The 22748-nt window shown below is 43.3% G+C and overlaps 1 protein-coding gene across 1 annotated transcript in view; it reads left to right on the top strand.

The window, feature by feature from the left end:
* The window catches only part of TRMT2A (tRNA methyltransferase 2A), a 39882-nt gene extending 19987 nt beyond the window's left edge, over positions 1-19895 (top strand). The window contains exons 7-12 of the mRNA XM_075832574.1: positions 7013-7124; positions 7497-7619; positions 11757-11832; positions 13490-13606; positions 17969-18065; positions 19642-19895. Of these exons, the coding sequence (XP_075688689.1) occupies positions 7013-7124; positions 7497-7619; positions 11757-11832; positions 13490-13606; positions 17969-18065; positions 19642-19879 (763 nt within the window). The 3' untranslated portion in view covers positions 19880-19895. The remainder of the gene's footprint in view (positions 1-7012; positions 7125-7496; positions 7620-11756; positions 11833-13489; positions 13607-17968; positions 18066-19641) is intronic.
* The last annotated feature ends 2853 nt before the right edge of the window (positions 19896-22748 follow it).

Here is a 22748-nt window from a genome sequence, read left to right as displayed (position 1 = left end):
TTAGGTATATTCGTCTTATAATTACTAAAATAACTATAGGTTCTTATGGATTTCATTAGAGACGGTAAAGATAAGTGTGGTTGTGTAATATAGAACAATAAATCGTCCGCAAACGCAGACACCTTAAATTGCATATCCCCTACCTGAATACCCCGTCTGTCACCGCTACCAAGAGATGTTCCATAACCACCGCAAATAACAAGGGAGAAAGTGGGCATCCCTGCCTAGTGCCATTCCCAATCCTAAATGGAGCAGACAGAGAACCATTAATCCTAATTCTCGCCTGAGAACTATTATACAGAGACTGTAGACGCGTCTGCATTAACTGACCCACTCCCATCTGACTTAAAGCGGCCTCCAAGAACCCCCAGTTCACCCTATCAAAGGCCTTCTCAGCATCCAGAGACAAGAGCATACACGTAATGCTACTCTGCTTCACATGATGAATCAAGGAGAAGGTCTTGTGTATTATCTCTGGCTTCACGCCTTGGGACAAAACCCACTTGATCCGGGTGAACCAACGAGCCCAAGAATCCGGCCAGTCTATTTTCTATCCGCTTAGCATACATCTTAGCATCCGTGTTAATGAGAGAGATCGGTCTAGAATTAGAACAGTGTTGCGGATCCCTACCCTCCTTTGGTATGACCGTGATATGTGCCTGTAAAAATGAATCAGGAAATTTAGTATGGTCCGATATCGAATTAAACGACTCCAGCAACGACTGTACCAATTCCTCCGCCAATGACTTGTAGAAACCTGCCGTATACCCATCCGGCCCGGGACTCTTCCCAGCTGGTAAAGCTTTAATAACCTGCACTATCTCCTCCTTAGTGAACGGCAAATCCAGACTCAGAGCCTCATCTCGGGACAACGTAGGCAGCGCCGTATCCCTAATATACTCCGACAGAGATAGCAATGGCTCAGGAGGAATATTACCAGGAGTTGGAGAGGAATAGTATGCACAAAAGGATGATGCTATATCCTCCGTCTTGTACGCCAACTCACCTGACTCAGTTCTTATAGAGGGTATAAAAGAAAGAGCTGCACGATCACGCATCGTTCTAGCCAATGCCTTCCCCGCCTTATTACCCCACTCGTAGTAAAAGCGAGAGCATACCTGATGAAGCCGAGCGCTGCTCTTATCCAAGAGAAGCTGAATGTCATGGCGTGTTCTAGTAAGTTCCCTTAGGCTGGGTTCACACGAGCACATTAACGTCCGTAATGGACGGACGTATTTCGGCCGGAAGTCCCGGACTGAACTGTAATCATGTTTTCAGTACGGGACAGTAGTTCCACGGAGAGGTAGGGACTCCTAGCGTCGTACATAACTATGATGCTAGGAGCCCGGCTCCCTGCACTGAGTTCGGTCCGGGACTTCCGGCCGAAATGCGTCCGTCCATTACGGACGTTAATGTCCTCGTGTGAACCCAGCCTCAGTGTACTCTCTTGCAACGTCCGTTTATGCTGAGATTCTAGAGACTAACTGGGCTAAAAGCGTGTGAAGCTGCGCAACCCGCTCCCTCTTGAGACGAGAACCATGTTTGATAAGGACCCCCTAAGAGCACATTTGAGGGCCTCCCATTTCACTGCAGGAACAGTTGTATCCTGTGCATGATCCTCATGAAAATTCTCCACTGTCTTTTTCAACTCCAACATACACAAGGAATCCTTCAATAAAGATTCATTGAGACGCCAGGTAAATTCTCTACGCCGCTGTGCTGAAAAGCGTAATACACAAGACACCGGAGCGTGATCAGAGAGAAACACATTGCCTTTGGAGGTATCACCCACTAAGGATAGTAAGCTATGATGAACCACGATGTAATCTATTCTGCTATATGAGTTATGTGCGAAAGAAAAAAAAAAGAAATCCCTATCATCCGGATGAGCTAATCACCACGCATCACAAAGTTGCATATAGTTGAGCCTCTTCCTCAATTTATTAAACTTATTATATGCTAATGAAGTCCGCCCGGAGGATGTATCAATTAAAGGGTTAATGGCCAAATTAAAATCCCCACACAAGATAGGAGTGCCTGACGAAAAAGATCCCAAATCATCCAACATTTTAAGGAAAGAAGGAACTTGCTTAATATTAGGTGCATAAACATTGGCCTCCGTGACTGTGCGATCACCCAATTTACATTTCAGGAAAATAAACCGTGCCTCAGAATCCAGGAAGGAATCCACCACCCTCCCTTGAAAGGATTTATGCAGGAATATAGAAACTCTAGTTTTACCATTCGGGTTACTACAATGATAGCCTATCGTGTAATATTTATTTTTCATTATTGGAACATGGTCCGTCTGAAAATGGGTTTCTTGTAAACAAAGAACCTGGATCCTCCGTTTATGCGAGGAATACAAGATCTTCGACCTTTCCATTAAATCCCTTCACGTTCAGGGATGAAATAGTAAAATCAGCCATTCTCCAAGAACGCGAGGAGACTCATGATGCCACTAGCTGTAAAATAAAATAAATTCACAGCTGTCGCCGTGGTGCCCACAATCATAACAACGACATAAATTATATCCCGAACACTCCATGTATACATTGCATTTCTATAGAACAGCATAATAAAAATGAAATAATAAAAAAAACATAGACAAGCAAAACATCCTGTCGAGAAGAAACTACTATGTCGTGCCACTAAGCACCTGTATCACTGAAGAGAACCGACTAATTTTCAGTGAGATTCCTATGTGGGGGACAAGGAAGACTACTGTCAAACAGAAAAACTCTACCAATTACAGTAAGAAACGTGTATAAATCGTCACTCCACAGCCTATGTAATCACCTCACTCTGAAAAAGAGATATACAAAACTATTTTAGGGACAGACCTACATTACCCTGAGATTAACTAGCTATGGGGAACATATGTGCCTAGCAAAAGCCCTCTTCAGACCTTCACGTTCTATCAAAGAAGAGTCCAGCAGTGAGTACGAACAGGATCCATACTCAAACCCAAGATGGATCAGCAAACTCTCGGGTCTGAAAACACAAAGTCCCCTTCTTGACTAGTACCTGCAACAGAAAAGGATTAAGAGGGAAGCATAGGTAATCAATGCTCCCGATGCCCTGATGGGGAAGCTCTTTGTCTCCGCCGCGGTCTCTGCGGCAACGGTGATCTGGATCTCTCCCTCCTTCCAGATCTGGGCAACCCGAGGGGTGCAACACCTGGCACCGGTAGACTGTCCACTTGGAAGGCTTCCCAGTCTGGCAAGGAAATGACAGGCAAATCCAGTACCCGCAGAAAACCTGAGAGATCAGCATGCTTAGACAATGAAACAGCGTTGTCCTCCACTCGCACATGTAGGGAAAAGGGAAAGCCCCATCTATAAGGTATACCACTTTGTTGCAGAACGGATAAGAGAGGTCGCATCAACGCACGCTGCCGCAGCGTACGTCTCGCTAAATCTGGAAACAGTAGTAACTTTGCTCCATCAAAATCTATCTCGTTCTGCAATCTCGCTTTCTGCATAATCTTCTCCTTTAAGCCATAATAATGGATACGACAGATGACGTCTCGCGGAATCAGCGCTCTTCGGCTGCAAGGCCCTGTGTGCTCTATCAATTTCAATATGAGTATCCACTGGTCGATTAAGTAAATTATTAAAGATACCTGTCAATGTTGGGATCAGATCTGAGGTACGCGTCTCTTCCGGTAAACCTCTGAGATGTATATTATTCCATCTGTTCCTGTTTTCCAAGTCATCCAATTGCCCTTGAAGTTGGCGCATCTTTAAGTTGTTGAGTAGAATCAGACATAGACTCTTGCAAGGATTCCATTTTCCCCACTTTAGATCACAGGATAGACACCTCAGACTTTATAACTTGTAGGTCGCGGCACCATGCCATTTTTAGATCGGAAGCCAGTATGTCCATGTCTCTTTTGGAGGGGAGAAGTGCCAACTAGGCCTGTAGCTCCAGGTGGCCTCGGAGCGTTAGGGCTGCAAGTTCTGGAGGCGGCAGGTCCCCCATCAGGCTCTCCCGGAAAGGGGATAATGGAGAGGACACCCCTCCTATAGCTCCTCTAGACCTCTGTGGCAGGCACGTCACTGGGGGCACCCCCCCCATCTTCTGAGGAGGAATCGTCCATATCCCCCTCCATATGGCATGACTCTCCATGAGTCTGCCCAAATAGCCTCCCCGGCACTGTGACACGGCCATCAGCCCTTAGGCCCTCATCAGGACCCAGCCCAAAGGTAGGGTCTGCTGCTCCACCGCTCACCTCCACATCCTCCTCTCCCTCCTCCACGCTCCTATCCCGGCCTCTGCCATCTTGGTACTGCCACGTGTCAACCCCTGCACTGCAAGATTGGTGTCCTCCCGGCCTTTCCCTTCCCCTAACACTCGCCCGATCTGTAAGACACCGTGCAGCCGACTCTCCGGTCCCCGGGGACATCATCTCCACCTCCCAACAGGCGGTCCGAGCAGGGCTGCGCACTGCAAACAGTGCAGGCGCGTCCAGCAATGGCGGCTTCGCGGTTCTCTCCGAACCCGAATTGCCGTCACAGAGCGGCTGGAAAAAAATTTAAATCTGGGTATCCGATCCCCCTTGTGTCTGGGAACCCCTCAGGATCTTTTTGGAGTGGGTTTTCCCCAATCTGCCACCGGTCTGTCCCTGTAAAGCTGAGGCCTATGGAGAGCACACCTCACATCTGCTCTCCAGCTCGTCCAGCCACGCCCCCCTTATTGATTAACTTTTATGACTTTTTTGGAGGACAATGAAAAAAAATAGCAATTTCACTGTTGTTTTTTTTTTTGCATCTTTTTTTACGGCGTTCATCTTGCGGTTTAAGTTACATGTTAACTTTGTTTGGGTCATTACGGTCGCAGCGATACCATATATGTGTACTTTTATAAAAAAATTTACACTTTTACTAAATCCACTTTTTATGGGAAAATTTTTTTTATTTTATACTGTAGACTTTATTACGTTTTATTCACATTTATTACTTTAGTGCCACTAGGGGACGTCACTGTGCGATCTTTTGATCGCTACTATAATGCTTTGGTATACTTAGTATACCAGAGCATTATTGCCTGTCCGTGTAAATCTGACATTAAATCTATTAGGACGTGCCTCCGCCGCGTCATAATAGGTATATATATACCCACGGCACACATGGGGGCCTTTATTAGGCCCCCGGATGCCCTGACATCCTGTCAATGGCCCGCGATTGCATTTGCGGGCCGCCGGTGGGTGAGAGAGGGAGCTCCCTACCTCTGCAAATGATTTAAATACCATGGTCGCTATTGACCATGGCATTTAACGGGTTAAACGGCCACGATCTAAGTAAAATTAGATCGCTACCGTTGGAGCAGGAGCCCGGCTGTCATCAGACAGCCGAGCCCCGGCTCCAGCCTACACGGGACACCTGTGCAGGACTTAGACTGGGCCATCGTGAAAAAGCCTAAGACCCCTTAGTGACCGCCGTGAAAAGGTGTATTGGTGGTCACTAAGGGGTTAAACATAGACGCCTTCATGTAATTTTGCGTCAGAGTGTAATTTTTCTTCAAAAATATGCATAGACATTGTTTGTGGCTAAAGATCTGACCCAAGCATAAAATTACACACAACACCTCTTAAAAATAAAAGATGTATAGAGTTCATACAGGTCACTTATGTCTGTGTTTTACATTACAATTCTCTTCACAAGATCACCCAAACAGAAGAGACCAAAAATGTACTAAAATAAAAGTAATAATGTATAAAAACCAACCTCTTGCAACCAGAGGAATCACTTGCACCATGAACTGTGGTTAAGTGGGGAAAAAAAACATTTGGTCTAAAAAAAAGTTAGAATAAAGAGTATGCTTTCTTTCACCAATAGCGCCGCACCTGTCCACAGGTTGTATGTGGTTTTGCAGCTCAACCCCATTCAATTCAATGGTGCTGAGCTGCAATACCAGGCACAACACATGGACAGGTGTGGCGATGTTTCAGGAAGAAAGCGACCATGTTTTTCTAATTCTGTACAAACCGTTTTAAATGTTCTTGTATTTTAATGGTGCTCACATGAATGGACATGCCTTTAACTTTACCTTAGACCATGTCGAAATATCCTGCTATTCAATGTCTACTACTTGTCATTCCTCTATATTTGTTAAACTCAGTAAGGCTTCCTTCACACACAGAAAATGTCTGTCAATTTAAACTGCACCAAAAAACGGGCTTAAAAACGCTAGTGTCTTTCGAATGTAACGTGTTTTTTTTGAGTGGTGTTTTTTAGTGGCGTTCTTCATTTAGTGTTTTTGTACATGTGTTTTTGAAGTCCTATAGAGAAGCCGATAGGAAAAACGCAATACCCAGAGCATGCTGAAATCTGAAAAAAACTCCACTGAGCACAAATTTGCCTTAAAAACGCCACAAACCAAAACGCAGTTGTGTGTAGTGCCTTTGTTATTTTACTATAGACTTTAATGTAACATCTGGCCGCACTAATAAAACGCATCAAAAAACACCATTGAAAATTGCACTAAAAATGCAGCAAAGTGCTGTGTGTGAATCCAGCCTAAGGCTATGTTCACACGGAGTATTTTGGGGGAGGAATATCTGCCTCAAAGCTCCAAACGGAATTTTGAGGCAGATATTCCTCCCCCAAAACACTCCGTGTGAATAGCAATTATCGCGCCGTTTTTCGCCCGCGGCCATTGAGCGCCGCGGGCATAAAACACGCTTTCTCCTGCCTCCCATTGAAGTCAATGGGAGGTCGGACGCGGAAGCGCCCGAAGATAGGGCATGTCGCTTCTTTTTCCCGCGAGGCAGATTTACTGCTCGCGGGAAAAAGACGCCGACGCCTCCCATTGAAATCAATGGGAGGCGTTCTCGGGCCGTTTCTGCCGAGTTTTGCGACGCGGTTTCCGCGTCAATAAACTCGGCAAAAGACCCCGTGTGAACATAGCCTGCAGGTCCCCACACAGCTAAAACGTAAGACTAACTATGCCCTTTATCCAGTGAAACTGAAGCAATAAATCTTATACGTTCCCAATGTATTTCTTGCAGAAAATCTCCAAACCTGGAAGATTTACCTGTGGAGCATGTGACTGGAGATCATTACATCTATGAAGAACTCCTAGGCCTAACCTTTCGCATTTCACCCCATGCTTTCTTTCAGGTAGCAAATCTCTATTCTAAATGCCCATAATGCTTAGCAGTACTAATGATCATGAAATAATGGGGGAGATTTATCAAAACAAGTGCAAAGAAAAAGTGGAGCAATGAGATGGAATCTGATTGGTTGCTATGGTAACTGCTCCACTTTTCCTTTGCTCAACTTTTGATAATTATCTCCCACTGTGTTCTGACAAACTAAACTAACGGGTAAAAAGTAATTTCCACTAGCTTTATGCATGAGCCATTGTAACCAGTGTAATGACTGCATTGTATGTGTGGTTTTATGTGCTGCTTTTTTTTCATTTCAGTTTTAATTTAAAATTGAGTGAAAACTTACATGTGGATCTCCTATTCTTATCAATATTTACCTCAGGTTAACACACTTGCAGCAGAGGTTTTGTATTCAGCAATTGCAGACTGGGCCCAGCTGGACCAGAACAGTACAGTATTGGATGTTTGCTGTGGCACTGGAACTATTGGAATCTCCTTGGCAAAGGCAAGTTACATGTGTTGGGGCCTGTTCACATCAGGGTTTGGTTTCTGTTCATCGGTTCCGTTCAACCTTTCCGTCAGAGGAACCGATGAACGGAAACTCTAGCTTCCGTTTGCATTACCATTGTTTTCAATGGTGATGCTTCCATTGCAGTTGGTTTCCATTTGTTTACTTTCCGTTTTTTTCACAGAAACAATAACGTACTAGACTATGCTATTGTTTCCGTGGAAAAAAACCATTTCACTGAACGGAAACCAACTGCAAAGTAAATCGATGGTAATGCAAACGGAAGCTATCATTTCCGTTCGGCTTTCCGTTAATTGGTTTCTCCAAGGGAAAGGTTGAACGGAAACCAAATGCTGATGTGAACAGGCCCTAAATAGTTTTTGTAGTAAACAAGCAGTAATTACATTAGTTTTATGACTAACCTGTCCATATACCTATCCTATAAGGAAGGGCATGTAGGAGTCATAGAGGCGGGGGCCCTCTATAACAGAACAAAGAGTGACTTTCACTCTGCTGGTCCTGGGCCATCCATATATTAGTCAGCTTGACCCATCAGGCTGAGTTCAATTTAAAAAGGGGTTGTTTGGATTAGACAACTCCCTTTAACCCCTTAATGACCGGGCATGTTTGTACCTTAATGACCGGGCATGTTTGTACCTTAATGACCAAGCCAGATTTGTCAAATCTGGTATGTCTGACTTTATCAGAGAATAACTCTGTGAAAGTTTTGAATATCCAAGTAATTCTGACATTGTTTTTTCGTCACATGATGTACTTTATTTTAGTGGTAAAAGTAGACTGATACGATTTGCGGAAATTAATTAAAAAATAGAAAAATTGAAGAAATTTTGTAAAAATTACCATTTTCCCCTATTTTTAACTGCAATATGTCACATATGTACACACATACTGTACAATTTTTTTAATTAAATATATATTTCTATCTCTTTACTCTATTTTGGCAGCACTTTTGAAAAAATAAAATAAATTTTCAGCAATTTAGAGGACTTACAAATTGAATAATAATTTTATAAATTTTGAAGTACATTTTGTTTTCCTGCACCAAGCCAGGTTTTCAGAGGCGCATAGGTCTCAGAGTGATGGAAACCCCCACAAATGACCCCATTTAGAAAACTAGACCCCTTAAGGTATTTACCTAGGGGTATGGTAAGTATTTTGACCCCACAGTTTTTTGCTAAATTTAATACATAGCAGGTGAAAAAAAAAAATTTCACTTTTTTTCATAAAAGTATCAGTTTGAAGACCAATTTCTTTGTAAAGCGACCATGAGAATGAAGAAACACACCACAAAATCTATCACCCTGTTTCTCCTGTTTTCAAAAATACCAACATTGTGGCCCTAATGCGCTGCCTGGACACACGGCAGGACCCAAAAGGAAGGGAGCACCCGGAGGCTTTCAGGACTCATATTTTGCTTGAAAATGTTTTAGGCCCCACTCTACATTTGGAGAGGCTTTGAGCTGCCAGAACGATAGAAACTCCCATAAACGACCCCATTTAGAAAACTAGACCCCATAACATAATTATTTAGGTGTATAGTAAGTGTTTTGACCCCACAGTTCTTTGCTAAATTTAATGCATATCAGGTGAAAAAAAAAATTATTTCACTTTTTTCATAAAAGTATTAGTTTGAAGACAGATTTCTTTGTAAAGCGAACATGAAAATGAAGAAACACACCCCAAAATCTATCACCCTCTTTCTCCTGTTTTCAAAAATACCCACATTGTGGCCCTAATGCGCTGCCTGGACACACGGCAGGACCCAAAAGGAAGGGAACACCCGGAGGCTTTCAGGACTCATATTTTGCTTGAAAATGTTTTAGGCCCCACTGTACATTTGGGGAAGCTTTGAGATGCCAGAACGATAGAAACTCCCCATAAACGACCCCATTTCGAAAACTAGACCCCTTAAGGTATTTATCTAGGGGTATAGTTAGCATTTTGACCACACAGGTTTTTTGCTAAATATATTGGAATTAGTCTGTAAAAATTAAAATGTACTTTTTATCTGAAACATAGAAATTTTTATTATTTACAAGGAATAACGAAGAAAATGCACCCCAACATTTGTAAAGCAATGTCTCCCGATTACGACAATACCCCATATGTGGTAATAAACTGCTGTTTGGACCCACAGCAGGGCTCAGAAGGGAAGGAGCGCCATTTGGATTTATGATTTTGCTGGAATGGTTTTCGGTGCCATGTCGCATTTGCAATGCACTGGAGGGACCAAAACAGTGGAAACCCACGAAAAGTTACCCCATTTTGGAAAAACCTTCAAGAAATTTTTCTAGGGGTATAGTGAGCATTTAGACCCCAAGGGTCTTTTGCAGAGTTTATTGGAATTAGGGCGCGAAAATTAATATCAACATTTTTTCCACTAAAATGTTGCATTTTCTCATTTTCACAAGGGATAAAGGAGGAAAAAAACAACCATTTTTTATAAAGCAATTTCTCCCGAGTACGGAAATACCCCACATGTGGTCAAAAGTTTTGTCATTAGAAATGAATTAACCCTTTCAGGACTGATACATTTTTTGCTTTCATATTTTAGATTTTCACTCCCCGCTTTCCAAGAGCCATAACTTTTTTATTTTTCCATCAATAGAGCGGTGTGAGGGCTTATTTCTTGCGGGACAATCTGTAGTTTTCATTGGTAGCATTTTGGGGTACATGCGATTTTTTTTTTTTTATCACTTTTTATTCAATTTTTTTGCAATCCTGAGCAAAAAACAGGAATTCTGACACCGTTTTTTAGGTTTTCTTTTTGCGGCGCTCACCGTACGCTATAGGTGACATTTTTACTTTATTCTGCGTGTTAGTACGATTACGGCGATACCAGATGTATATAGGTTTGGTCCTTTTTTTTAGCGTTTGCGCAATAAAATGACTTATTTATATAAAAAAAAAAAATTCTGTGTCACCATATTCTGAGGGCCATAATTTTTTAGTCAAAAAAGCTGTGTAAGGGCTTGTTTTTTGCGGGACGGATAGAAGTTTTTATTGGTACTATTTTCGGGTACATGCGACTTTTTGATCACTTTTTATTCTCCATTTTGGGAGGGGTAGTGACCAAAAAAATTGTGATTGTCGTAGTTTTTTATTGATTTTTTTTTGGGGTGTTCATCGTGCGGGAAAAATAACATTATAGTTTTATAGTTGGGTTCGTTACGAACGCGGTGATACCAAATATGTGTACTTTTTTAATGTGTTCATTTTTTTTCTATAATAAAAGTCTTATTATAGGAAAAAAACATTTAGTGTTTATAGAACTTCTAACTTTTATTTTTACACTTTTTTTAAAACATTTTTATTACTTTTTTTTACTTTTTTTTACTTGTCCCACTAGGGGACACTTAGTCTTGCAGCTTTGATCGCTGCTAGAGTACATTACACTACGTGTGTAGTGTAATGTACTCTAACTGTCATTGTGATGTGACTGTCACACTGACAGGAAGCAGAGGAGGAACGGCCGGACGCTGTTCCTCCGAGGCTTCCGTGCATGGCAACCCGGAGGTCATTATCTGACCTCCGATTGCCGTGACAAGCATCGGTAGCCCCCACGATCACTTCGTGGGGGCTGCTCATGTGCTTCAAACCACTTAAATGCGGCGACGGCAATCCGTCGCCGCACTTAAGGGGTTAACTGCCGAAATCAGCGGCGATGGTCCGCTGTTCGGCAAGACTGATGTCTCAGCTGTCGGGGACAACTGTCAGCGCGGGTCTGTCACTCTGTGTTTACACAGAGTGACAGTTTGAAATGCGGACGAAAATGAACGTCATGGTGCGGGAACTAGCAGCCGACCATGACGTTCATTTTCGTCCTTGGTCGTTAAGGGGTTAAATCACTATATAGAAAGCTCTTCCAATGATTAAATCAGACAATATTCCACACACAAACATCTCGACTTGTTATCCATCCTTGCCGTTTCTTATATTAAATAAAAGTATGGACCATTGCACTACCATGACTGTCTGTGGATTGGAAGATATATTACCAACTGTGTTGTGAGGCATCTTCTTGTGACAGTACCCACCACAGATTTATATACATAAGGGTCTTTTTATGTTATATGACACTAATAATATTTGCTTTCTTTTCACTTGCTAAAGAAAGTGAAGAAGGTTGTGGGGATTGAGCTGTGCCAGGAAGCCATTTCAGATGCCAAAGCTAATGCCAAGATCAATGGTAAGTATCTTCCAAAGTGTTATTGTTTGCAATTTGATATATTCATGTTTTTAGGTGTCCTCTTACAAATTGTGTAATTAACAAAACCGTAATGCATAGTTCTGTTTTCTGTCATACTTCATCTGTAGATCCATATTTCTAAGTCACCCACTTTTGTTCATATTTTTATAATGATTGTTCACCTTGCTCAGCTCAATTCCGATTTTCTTTTTTTTTGAACAAATTCTTTTATTTTCCATTTTCAATATCAAGCAAAAGATAATAAAGTGCTTACATGTGGGAGCACACACATCGGCACGCAGGCCAGCATAAAGCAGCAAAATTAGCTGCGAAAAAAACAGCATTGAGCAACTGAGAACATCACTAGGAAGTAGTCCTGTGCACACACAAACCAGCAGACACGCACAGGAACCAGTAAGAAAAAAAGGACAAAAAGAAGATAGGGAGAAACAGAAGGAAAAAGGGGAAGGGAACTTACATAGAGCGCCAGACCTGAGGAATTAGAATCAAGAGACAACAATGGTCCTAAATTCCGCCGAAGATTTAAATCGAATCCAATGATACCAGGTTTTGAGGAATTTAGCATGAGTCCCTCTCATGGATGCAGTGAGATCCCACATTCTCATAATCTCCTGAATTTTGCTGAACCACATAGCAATCTACGGAGGTTATCTCCACATCGCAGGAATGCATGCTCTAGCTGCATTCACCAGATGGCGAACCACGTAGATAATGGAATGTCACGCAGATGGAGCAGGAAGAAGGCTGCGGAGCTTGGAAGGGGAAAGTCCGTAAATTTAGAGGAGATGCGCCAAACTTCCGACCAGAAGTCAGTCAACTTCGGGCAGTCCCAAAAGGTGTGTAAAATCGTGCCCACATTCTCGTCACACATCTCCAACACAACGGAGGGACCACAGGTATCAGTGTGTGCAGTCTGGAAGGCACTATACCATCGCGACAAGATGTTAAATCCAGCTTCCTGGAATCTGGTAGCCATGAAGGATTTATGTGTCATTGTGAACAAACGATCCTTATGTTCCGCAGTGAATGTTAGATCCAAGTCTCTCTCCCAACTAACCAAATAAGATTGGATGGAGAAATCAGGAGAGCATAAAGGCGAGATAGGGAATACTGTGCCCGTGCAAAGAAGCCCCAAAGGGGAACCGTCCCGAGAGTAAGCCGATGGGTTAGGTAAGGACGTGAGGAAATGCCTCAACTGAGTAACCTGCCGAAAGGTGAAGGAGTGAGGGTCTGTCAGAGACGCAAGTTGTTGACTAGACATCCAATTTCCACCCTGGATGAAATGAGCCGCGTGACTCTTACCTGCCGGCAGCCAGTGCTGGAAGGGACCCCGTTCCTGTCCAGGAGGGGAATGCAGGATTGCCTCAATTCCTATTTCATGACCACGTGTTATCTATGTGTGGCACAGTTTCTCTTCTCCTACGGCACCATATTTAGTGAGGAACTTACTAGACTTGGCTGAGGACCATTGCATCCCAAATGTATAGCGTTTTAATCCGTAATAAGTAAAGTGATTTAAATAGTGAAATTTATCTCTCTCTGTAGTTCAGTATGTTTACCCAAAGAACAAATATTGTCTCGCAGTGACAATAACTATTATTATAGATACAATATTCATGTTATTACTTTACTGCAGAACTGAACAATGTTGAATTTCGATGTGGCAAAGCTGAAGACATCTTCCCTACTCTTATAAACTCCTACACAGCCCAGAGACCTGTGGCCATAGTTGACCCACCAAGGGCCGGACTTCGTAAGTACAAGCATTCTGAATTTCTGATGAAGCGTTATTTTTTTTAAAAGGTTTTCTTTTGTTAACTTTTCTCATGGTCCGAAATTACAAAAGTACAAAATTGCAATAAAAAACAAACAGAGCTTACTGACCAACCAAAACTAGTTGGCAATAACAATCACCACAAAATATGAGACATTCACAATGCAAAAGCCAGCATTTAGACAAGAAGGATCACATAAGGATAGTCGTATTTCGCAATTAAAACAGGATCATAAGGTGACCATTATTATTGCCCAGAACAGACAAAAACACCCATTCACGTGCCATTTACACATTCGCTCCACTCATCTCCCAGTGCTCCCTCTCCAGCCAGTAAGAAGGAGAAAAGAAAAATACATTAGATAGCCGTGTCCGAGGTCTCCAACCACCTAGCCCATATCTTCCCAAATTTGTCAGGGCATCTCCTGCTAAGGTAGAACTTCTGATACATGGGTACATACTTATTTACCAATTGCAACCAATGTTCTAGACTAGGACACACTGTGGCTTTCCATGCCATAATCCTAACTTTCCTAGCACAAAACAAAGCAAATCGAAAAAATATTTTGTCATAATAGCCTTGTACTATCTCATTCACAATGCCCAAGAGGCACACCTGAGGGGAGAGAACCCGGGAAAACTCAAATTTTTCATGAAGAAACTCCACAACCCTAGACCAGAATGACGAAATCCTAGGACAGGACAATACACAGTGGAGGCACGTGCCAACATCCGACTGACATCTAAAACAGCTATCCGACCCGGAGGCCCCAATTCTCTGAAGTCTAACCAGAGTATAATAAATCCTGTGTAAGAACCGTGACTGTATTAAAAAATCTCGTGCACTAATAACGGAGACAAAGAATGAGAGCTCCTGATGAAGCGTTATTTACTCAGCATGTGTGTTGTTTATTTTTACGTCTGTATATGTGACTTACCATAGTTCTCACCATAAAGAGCATCTTTTACCAAGATGCTGTTTTTCTTAATGTTTGAACAAATAACTTTTAGAATGGTATAGATGTTCTACAGTGTAGAAAATGACAATTAATATTCGTCTGCCACTAACAACCAACCCTCTGTGTTGCAGAACAGCCGGAGGGAAACTGATGCTAGAACGGATCCCATAGCTTTCTATGGGATCTGTTCTGACACAGGCGACATCAGTTGTGGCGCCGCACGGCGCTGGACCTGTGAAGCAGCAGGTTCCAAAAACGTTACCTGCAGCGTTTTTGGGTCCGGCTCCCAGGGAGGTCCGGAGCCGTATCCTATCTTCATTAATTGTGGCCGGGTGCTGCCGCATCCACCTTCCGGCAGCACCCGTCCTGTGAGCAGGAGCGGAATTTAGTGACACCCCCCCCTGTAAATTGTGCCACTGTAGCCGGGGATTCCTGTGATGTCAGGGGTTACCGCTAGGAGCGGAATCCCCAGTTATATAGCAATGCCGGGGATTCCGCTCCAGGCGGAGCCTCTGACCTTATACCTCTCAACCGTCCCGGATTCTGAGCGGTGTCCAGCTGTCCCGGGCGGCCGGGTTTATGCCCAGCTGTCAACTGTAAACAGTTGAACCCAATACTGAAGCAGGGAACCATCAGCTCCCTGCTTCAAAATTAGTTCAGTGCGGAGGAGCAGAGGGAGCTCCTTTGCTCGCCGAGGACTCCCCGGGGACAGTTTTACTTTGTGCTGTGCTCGGGGAAGCCCTTGACGTCACTGTCTATATATGGACAGTGACGTCAGTGGCTACTAATTGTGCCGAATCCCCGTTGCCGATCTGGCCAGGGATTCCGGCCAGAGTTGGCAAAAGGGGATTCCGCCCAAGGAGTAGCCACTGACGTCCCTGTCCATATATGGACAGTGGCTCGGGGGTCCTACTTGAGGGAATGCTGTGCCCATGGGATTCCGCTCAGGGAATAACCCCTGATGTCACTGTCCATATATGGACAGTGGCATCAGGGGCTCCTGAAGGGATTCCCCAGGCAATGCTCTGGCGGGGATTCCACTGCTAGAGGGAGCTTCAGTGGCGCTATCTGCAGGGGAAGGGGGTAGAGCTATATACAGTGGGGATGGCGCCATCTACAGAGGGGGGCGCTGAGTGTCTCCATCTCCGGGGGGGACGCCCGGTGTGGCTCCATCTACGGGGGGGGGGCCCAGTGTGGCTTCATCTATGGGGGGCGGGGCCCAGTGTGGCTTCATCTACGGGGGGGGGCGGGGCCCGGTGTGGCTTCATCTACGGGGGGAGGGGCCCGGTGTGGCTTCATCTACGGGGGGCGGGGCCCGGTGTGGCTTCATCTACGGGGGGCGGGGCCCGTGTGGCTTCACCTACGGGGGGCGGGGCCCGGTGTGGCTTCATCTACGGGGGGCGGGGCCCGGTGTGGCTTCATCTACGGGGGCGGAGCCCGGTGTGGCTTCATCTACGGGGGGCGGGGCCCAGTGTGGCTTCATCTACGGGGGGCGGGGCCCAGTGTGGCTTCATCTACGGGGGGCGGGGCCCAGTGTGGCTTCATCTACGGGGGGCGGGGCCCAGTGTGGCTTCATCTACGGGGGCCCAGTGTGGCTTCATCTACGGGAGGCGGGGCCCAGTGTGGCTTCATCTACGGGGGGGCGGGGCCCAGTGTGGCTTCATCTACGGGGGGCGGGGCCCAGTGTGGCGCTTCATCTACGGGGGGGCTACCTGCAAGGGGGTGTGGCACTATATGGGGGGTGGCTGTTAAATATGGGGGGGGGCCTGTGGCACTATATGGGGGGGCACTGTGGCACTATCTACAGGGACATTGCGGCACTATATGCGGTCACTGTGGCACTATCTACAGGGACATTGCGGCACTATATGCGGTCACTGTGGCACTATCTACAGGGACATTGCGGTACTATATGGAGGCACTATATGGGGGCATTGCAGCACTATCTACATGGGCACTGTGGTGTTTTCAGGGGATTGGGACAAAATAAAGCCTGACGAAGGGAATCTATTTGGGGACACTGATGCAAAATGGACATGAGATACTGACAATTGATCAGTTTTGTAATGGACGTTTTTTTCACTGTCGTGTGACTGCAGCCTAAATGACTGATGCCAGGAATCCCATTCACATGTACCGTGTTGGGGCCGGGAAATCCTACTGAGACACATACAGTTTTTCACGGTTCAATCACGGTCGTGTGAATCTGGCCCTAATGTCATTTATTTAAAGAGGCTCTGTCACCAGATTATAAGTGCGCTATCTCCTACATAATCTGATCGGCGCTGTAATGTAGAAAACAGTGGTTTTTATTTGGAAAAATTATCATTTTTGAGCAAGTTATGAGCAATTTTAGATTTATGCTAATTAGTTTCTTAATGACCAACTGGGCTCATAACTTGCTCAAAAATGATCGTTTTTCAAAATAAAAACCACTGCTGTTATCTACATTACAGCGCCGATCACATTATGTAGGAGATAGGGCACTTATAATCTGGTGACAGAGCCTCTTTAACCCTCCAGTACTGCACAGGGTCCTGTTCAGACCTCTGACACTATAATGTAATTTCGCCCCAGAGTGCCCGCTCTGCGCTATCTGCCTGGCCCTGCTGCAATTTTTACACTGCTCTCGCCTGCAATGTCGGAGACAGGCTGAGGTGGTGACGGGCAGAGGGGGATGTTAGTGCACGCAACGCATCATTGATTATAGATTCTGTTAACCTTTTCCCTGCCGGGGAACACAGAAATTATAATCAATTAGATTTTAAAAAAAATCCAATAGTATTTCTGATAAAGCATTTGCAAAGGTTAAAAGTTGTGAAGTTACGTACAATTATTATAGTAATATATGTTAAAAAGTTATTTATATAAAGAAAATAATTAATTTAATTATCTCTTGCCATTTTTTTCTGTTTATTTAATAAGAAAATCGAGATTCAAATCGAAAATTGCCCATAGGGTTGAAAAAAAAATATCTAAATTTTATTTTTGGGCATAATCGCCCAGCCCTACAACTGATATATGTGAACGCACCCTTAAAATACATATTTTAGCAGTTTCCTCTATACACTTGACTTGCCTGTCATGTGAACTTGTCTGGTGTCACTGAAGCTCCATCCTATAAGCCTCATACGCAGTGTCATATTACAGCTCTGTACAACCTCAGAGTATATGGAGCTATAATGTATGGGGCCCCAGTGTACTGTATGATTCCAATTACACACACAATCAGACAAAAGATTTGTGGCATTCTTTATCAGACGTCTTATTACGAAGCGCCCCCCTCTTTAAGCACCAGCCTTTTATTTCTCAGTGAGACATCTTATTCTATATACATGATTTTCCATCTATGTGTGTTAACTTTTTTATGATACCCTTTCAGATTCCAAAGTAGTTATTGCAATCCGAAGGGCTGAACATCTTAAACGCCTGATCTATGTTTCTTGCAATCCAAAGGCGGCATTAAACAATTTTGTAGAGTAAGTGTTATGTCATTGAAATATACATATTACTCATTGTAGCTATAATAACATGAGGAGTAACAGACCAAAGCATAAAAGAAAATAACATTTTCCACTTCTTTTCAAGAATATCTGTCTAATGTGTTTTGATTTTGTGGAATATTAAATGTCCGAGACCTCGACCATACACATTGTCTGCAATTCATAAGCTTACTCAATTTAAAACGTACCTGACTTCTCAGAATAAGCAGTCATGTGTGTACATGAGGAATAACACTATTTCTGGCCATTATATGGCTTGTATCCTGCATTTATTAGCAGTTTCTCTCTTTAATTCTCAGTTTTCCCCGAGCTAGTGGGGGAAAACTGACGTATCCGTATATGGAAAGTGACGCCAGGGGCTTCTCCGGGAGCGGAATCCCTGGCCAGAGAGTTGACAACGCTCTGTCCTGGGATTCTGCTACAAGAGGAGCCCCTGACGTCACTGTCCATATACGGACAGTGATGTTAGGGGCTTCGAGATGCTGGAATCCCCAGCCAGAGCGTCTGTAACTCTCTGGCCGGGGATTTCGCTCCTGGAGGAGCCACTGATGTCACTGTCCATATATGGACAGTGACGTCAAGGGCTTTCCCAAGACGGGACTCCCCTGGCCAGAGAGCTTGCTTTGCTTTGGCCGGGGCTCCATAGTTGAAAGGTCGACATCACTGTCCATATATGGACAGTGACGTCAAGGGCTTCCCTGAGCTCAGCTCACCCCTTCTACATATCTATATAGTAAACTAATCTTATCAGATGAAAAATCTAAAATATCAATCTGGAAATATGTCCACAACATAAGGCTTCTGTAACGTGCCAGTGAAATCTGCAGCAGAGAATTTTCAACAAATCTGCTACATGTTTTGTTAGCATATTTTGGCTAAAATATCAACTAATACCTCATGTTTAGAATTTTTGCAGGATGCAGCCTGGCCTTGTGGTGTTGTGGGAGAATGGGGTGGCAGTACTGTGTGTAATACAATTAGAAAGTACTGGGTAAGCCCGTCTGATCTAATTGCATGGGCGTAACTATTAGGCTGTAAGTCAGCACGGAGTACACTACACGTAACTGTGTGACTGGCACGTTACAGAAGCCTTATGTTGTGGACATATTTCCAAATTGATATTTTATATTTTTCATCTGGTAGGATTAGTTACTATATTCAGTCTTTTTTTTTTTATTTTACATGGATTTTTCTGTAGGGAAGCCATGGATAATTTCTTAAAACTGCACAACCTAATCTATTGGTGCCTTGTTTTTGATGTGATCGTGTAGTTTTCGTCACTATTGTTCAGGATGCCCACCTTTATTAGCCAAAGCTCAGTGGAGTGGAGCTCTGGAGAATTTGGAATAATTATTTTTACATGGTTGAGCATTCAGGGCTTCATGTAATACAAAAGGGATGTGACCGCCACCACCCGCAGGTTTCACCTGGCAATGATAGCAGATTGCTGAAGGTTCCCACAACCAGACCTGCAGTGTGCAGATGGTGTGTGTTTATGTATATGGATACCATATATAATAATCTGCTCTACGCACTGTTTTTTTTCTTTCAGCCTGTGTCGTGCTCCTTCAAACCGCGTAAAAGGTAGTCCATTCCGGCCCATTAGGGCTATGGCTGTGGACCTTTTTCCTCAAACCCCACATTGTGAACTTCTCATTCTTTTTGAGAGAGTTGAATATACTGAGAGTGCCAATACATCTGCCCTAGAATCCAACCATGAACATACAGAGGGTCAGCCAGACGACAATGAAGAAAAGGGCCATGCTGATCCAGAAAAAATAAATGATTAAATAGATCTGTACTTACTGTTCAGGAGCCATAATTTTTTTTCAACCATTAACATTTATGGCATATTAATAGTTTAATGGACAGGTCAGATTCCCTTTTGTTTGGTACCACAACATGTATATTTAAAGAGGCTCTGTCGCCACATTATTAGTGCCCTATCTCCAACATAATGTGATCGGCGCTGTAATGTGGATAACAGTGGTTTTTATTTTGAAAAACGATCATTTTTTAGCAAGTTATGAGCAATTTTAGATTTATTCTAATTAGTTTCTTAATAGACAACTGGGCGTGTTTTTACTTTTTACCAACTGGGCGTTGTACAGAGGAGTGTATGACGCTGACCAATCAGTGACCAATCAGCATCATACACTTCTTATTGTTCCAGCCCAGCTTCTTTCACTGCACAATCACGCTGGAACAATGAGAAGTGTATGACGCTGATTGGTCACTGATTGGTCAGCGTCATACACTCCTCTGTATAACGCCCAGTTGGTAAAAAGTAAAAACACGCCCAGTTGTCTATTAAGAAACTAATTAGAATAAATCTAAAATTGCTCATAACTTGCTCAAAAATGATCGTTTTTCAAAATAAAAACCACTGTTATCTACATTACAGCGCCAATCACATTATGTAGGAGAGCAGGCACTTATAATCTGGTGACAGAGCCTCTTATGTCTCACTTGCTAAGTAAATCCTGCTTTTAGTATTTTTTTGTTTTTTAATATATACTGCATGTACAAAAATATGTACATATAACTAGCACAGCACGACAGTATGTTTAATGCTATGTTAACACTGTTTTTGTCCTCCATTTTACACATTGGGTCGGGAAAAATCTTGCGCCGTATACGTTAAACGGAGGCTGTGATAGAAGCCTAACAATGGCATCCATCACCCATAGGCTATAATGGCTTCCATTTAATAGACACATCATGAATTCTCACGACCCTTGTCATGACTTATCCCTTAAACGGATACCATTATAGGCTGTGGGTGATGGATGCCACTATTTAGGCATCCGTCACATACTCTGTTTAACGTATACGTCAGAAAGCTTCAGTTATATTACCATCCATCGTTACCTGCACAGGACTGCAGGCAGCACTGTGACCTTATTCCCAGTGCCGGGAAGAGGGGGAAACACAAGGGTAAGTAGTCACGCTAATGCGTCATACTCGTCCCTGTCCAGACCTCAGAGCAAAGAGGAAAGTTTACCTCTCTGCCATCCTTTTCCATGTTCCATGCACTCTGTCCTCCGTGCAGCAGAGCTAGTCACATTCCCCCTACCTGTACACTATTCTATCAGCAAAAAACTGTATCCCAGAAGTATACCGCCGAACAGAGGCCAAAAGAACTCTTTTGGTTTGTCAGTAGAATGATAGCCTATGGGTACTTTTGATGTATGCGTCGGGAGCTTTTCTGATGCATACCTCAAATGTACAAAACGCAGTTTGAACATAGCCGAAAGAGAACAGGTCATCTCTCCTGATATGTCTATTTTAATAAATACTTGTATTCCTCATGAATAACAATTCTGGAACATATTTTGTTAGTACTCTGATGTACCATTCCTCTATTATTCCTCCTAGAAATCCTTGAATACATTTACAACTGGGGATTTTTCATTTCCGTTGTCAAAAGGCGGTGTCCCTACATTCTCATTCTGAGAGTCCTACTTGGAAATAACTGTGTGTGTCACTACTCAGACTGTCAATTTATTCATACATTTTTAGGAGGAATAACAGAGGAACGGGACAACAGAGTTCTAAGAAAAGAATGCTCCAGAATGTTTTTTTTCATGTGGAATACAAGTATTTACTAAAACAGAGAGCCGACCGTTCCACTGTAAACCTATAGTCAGGTATCACAAACCCGTCATAGGTGGTCACTGATGAATTGTTAGATAATGTATAGAATAGTCCATATCTGTAAATGTTATCTAGGATGTCTCCTATTATATTGTGTTGCACAGTGCTGTCATATTGGAGCTTAGAATATAATTTAAAGTAATCTAATGTTTCCACTAATTGTGAGTTATGTAATTGTTAACATAGAATATTGCTTTCTATATAGTAATTGCACTTATGTGCATTATTTTTATATTGTTGTGTCAAATAAACAGCCTGACCCAAAAAAAACACCCTTGTTTGCATTTAAACTTTGTACTAATGGGCTTCCACCTGAACAATATAGAGAAATACATTTAAAAGCCCCTTCTTGGTACCTCCAACCTTTGCAAATTCTAACCTCACAGCATTGCCGTCGACAATCTAATGTGTATTGAGGCCTCCTGATGGGAAATGCCGGGAGAAATAAGGATCGTTTGTTCTGCTTCCACTCGCCCTTGAAATAAAAATGCAACACTCATGCACAGCTGACTTCTATTTTATCCGTATGTCCAGCTTAACATACGACTACTTAGCGAGCGTCCGAAGACCGTTTTGTAGACATTACCGTATCCGTTGTTTGTTAGCAGGCGATATCCAGGGTCTGGTAAAACTTTTCCCAGTCATTATCTTGTGAACAACAGTGAGAACCAATGTGGAGATAAAAGATAATATTTAGGCCTTGTTCACGTAAAAAACGCTAGCGTTTTTGCAAAGCACTTTTTTAAGTACAGGTGTCTTTGCGTGTTTTGCCGCGTTTCAGCACGTTTTTTGGGTGCGTAATTAGGACTCCGATTAACTATGGCAATTAGGCGTGTTTTTTTACGCGCCAGGAATTGACCAGATGCTTTTTAACACAACGCGTTCTTTAAACACACGCTCGAATGCACTACAATGCGTTTTCCCTTTGATGTCAGTGTTTTTGATGCGTTTTTCGGCATGTAAGACGGGGCAAAAAAAGGCCTAAGTCTCCTGTGGTACACT

The sequence above is a fragment of the Rhinoderma darwinii genome, chromosome 1 (assembly GCF_050947455.1).
Source record: "Rhinoderma darwinii isolate aRhiDar2 chromosome 1, aRhiDar2.hap1, whole genome shotgun sequence".
NCBI lineage: Eukaryota > Metazoa > Chordata > Amphibia > Anura > Rhinodermatidae > Rhinoderma > Rhinoderma darwinii.
This window is presented reverse-complemented; position numbering and strand designations above follow the sequence as displayed.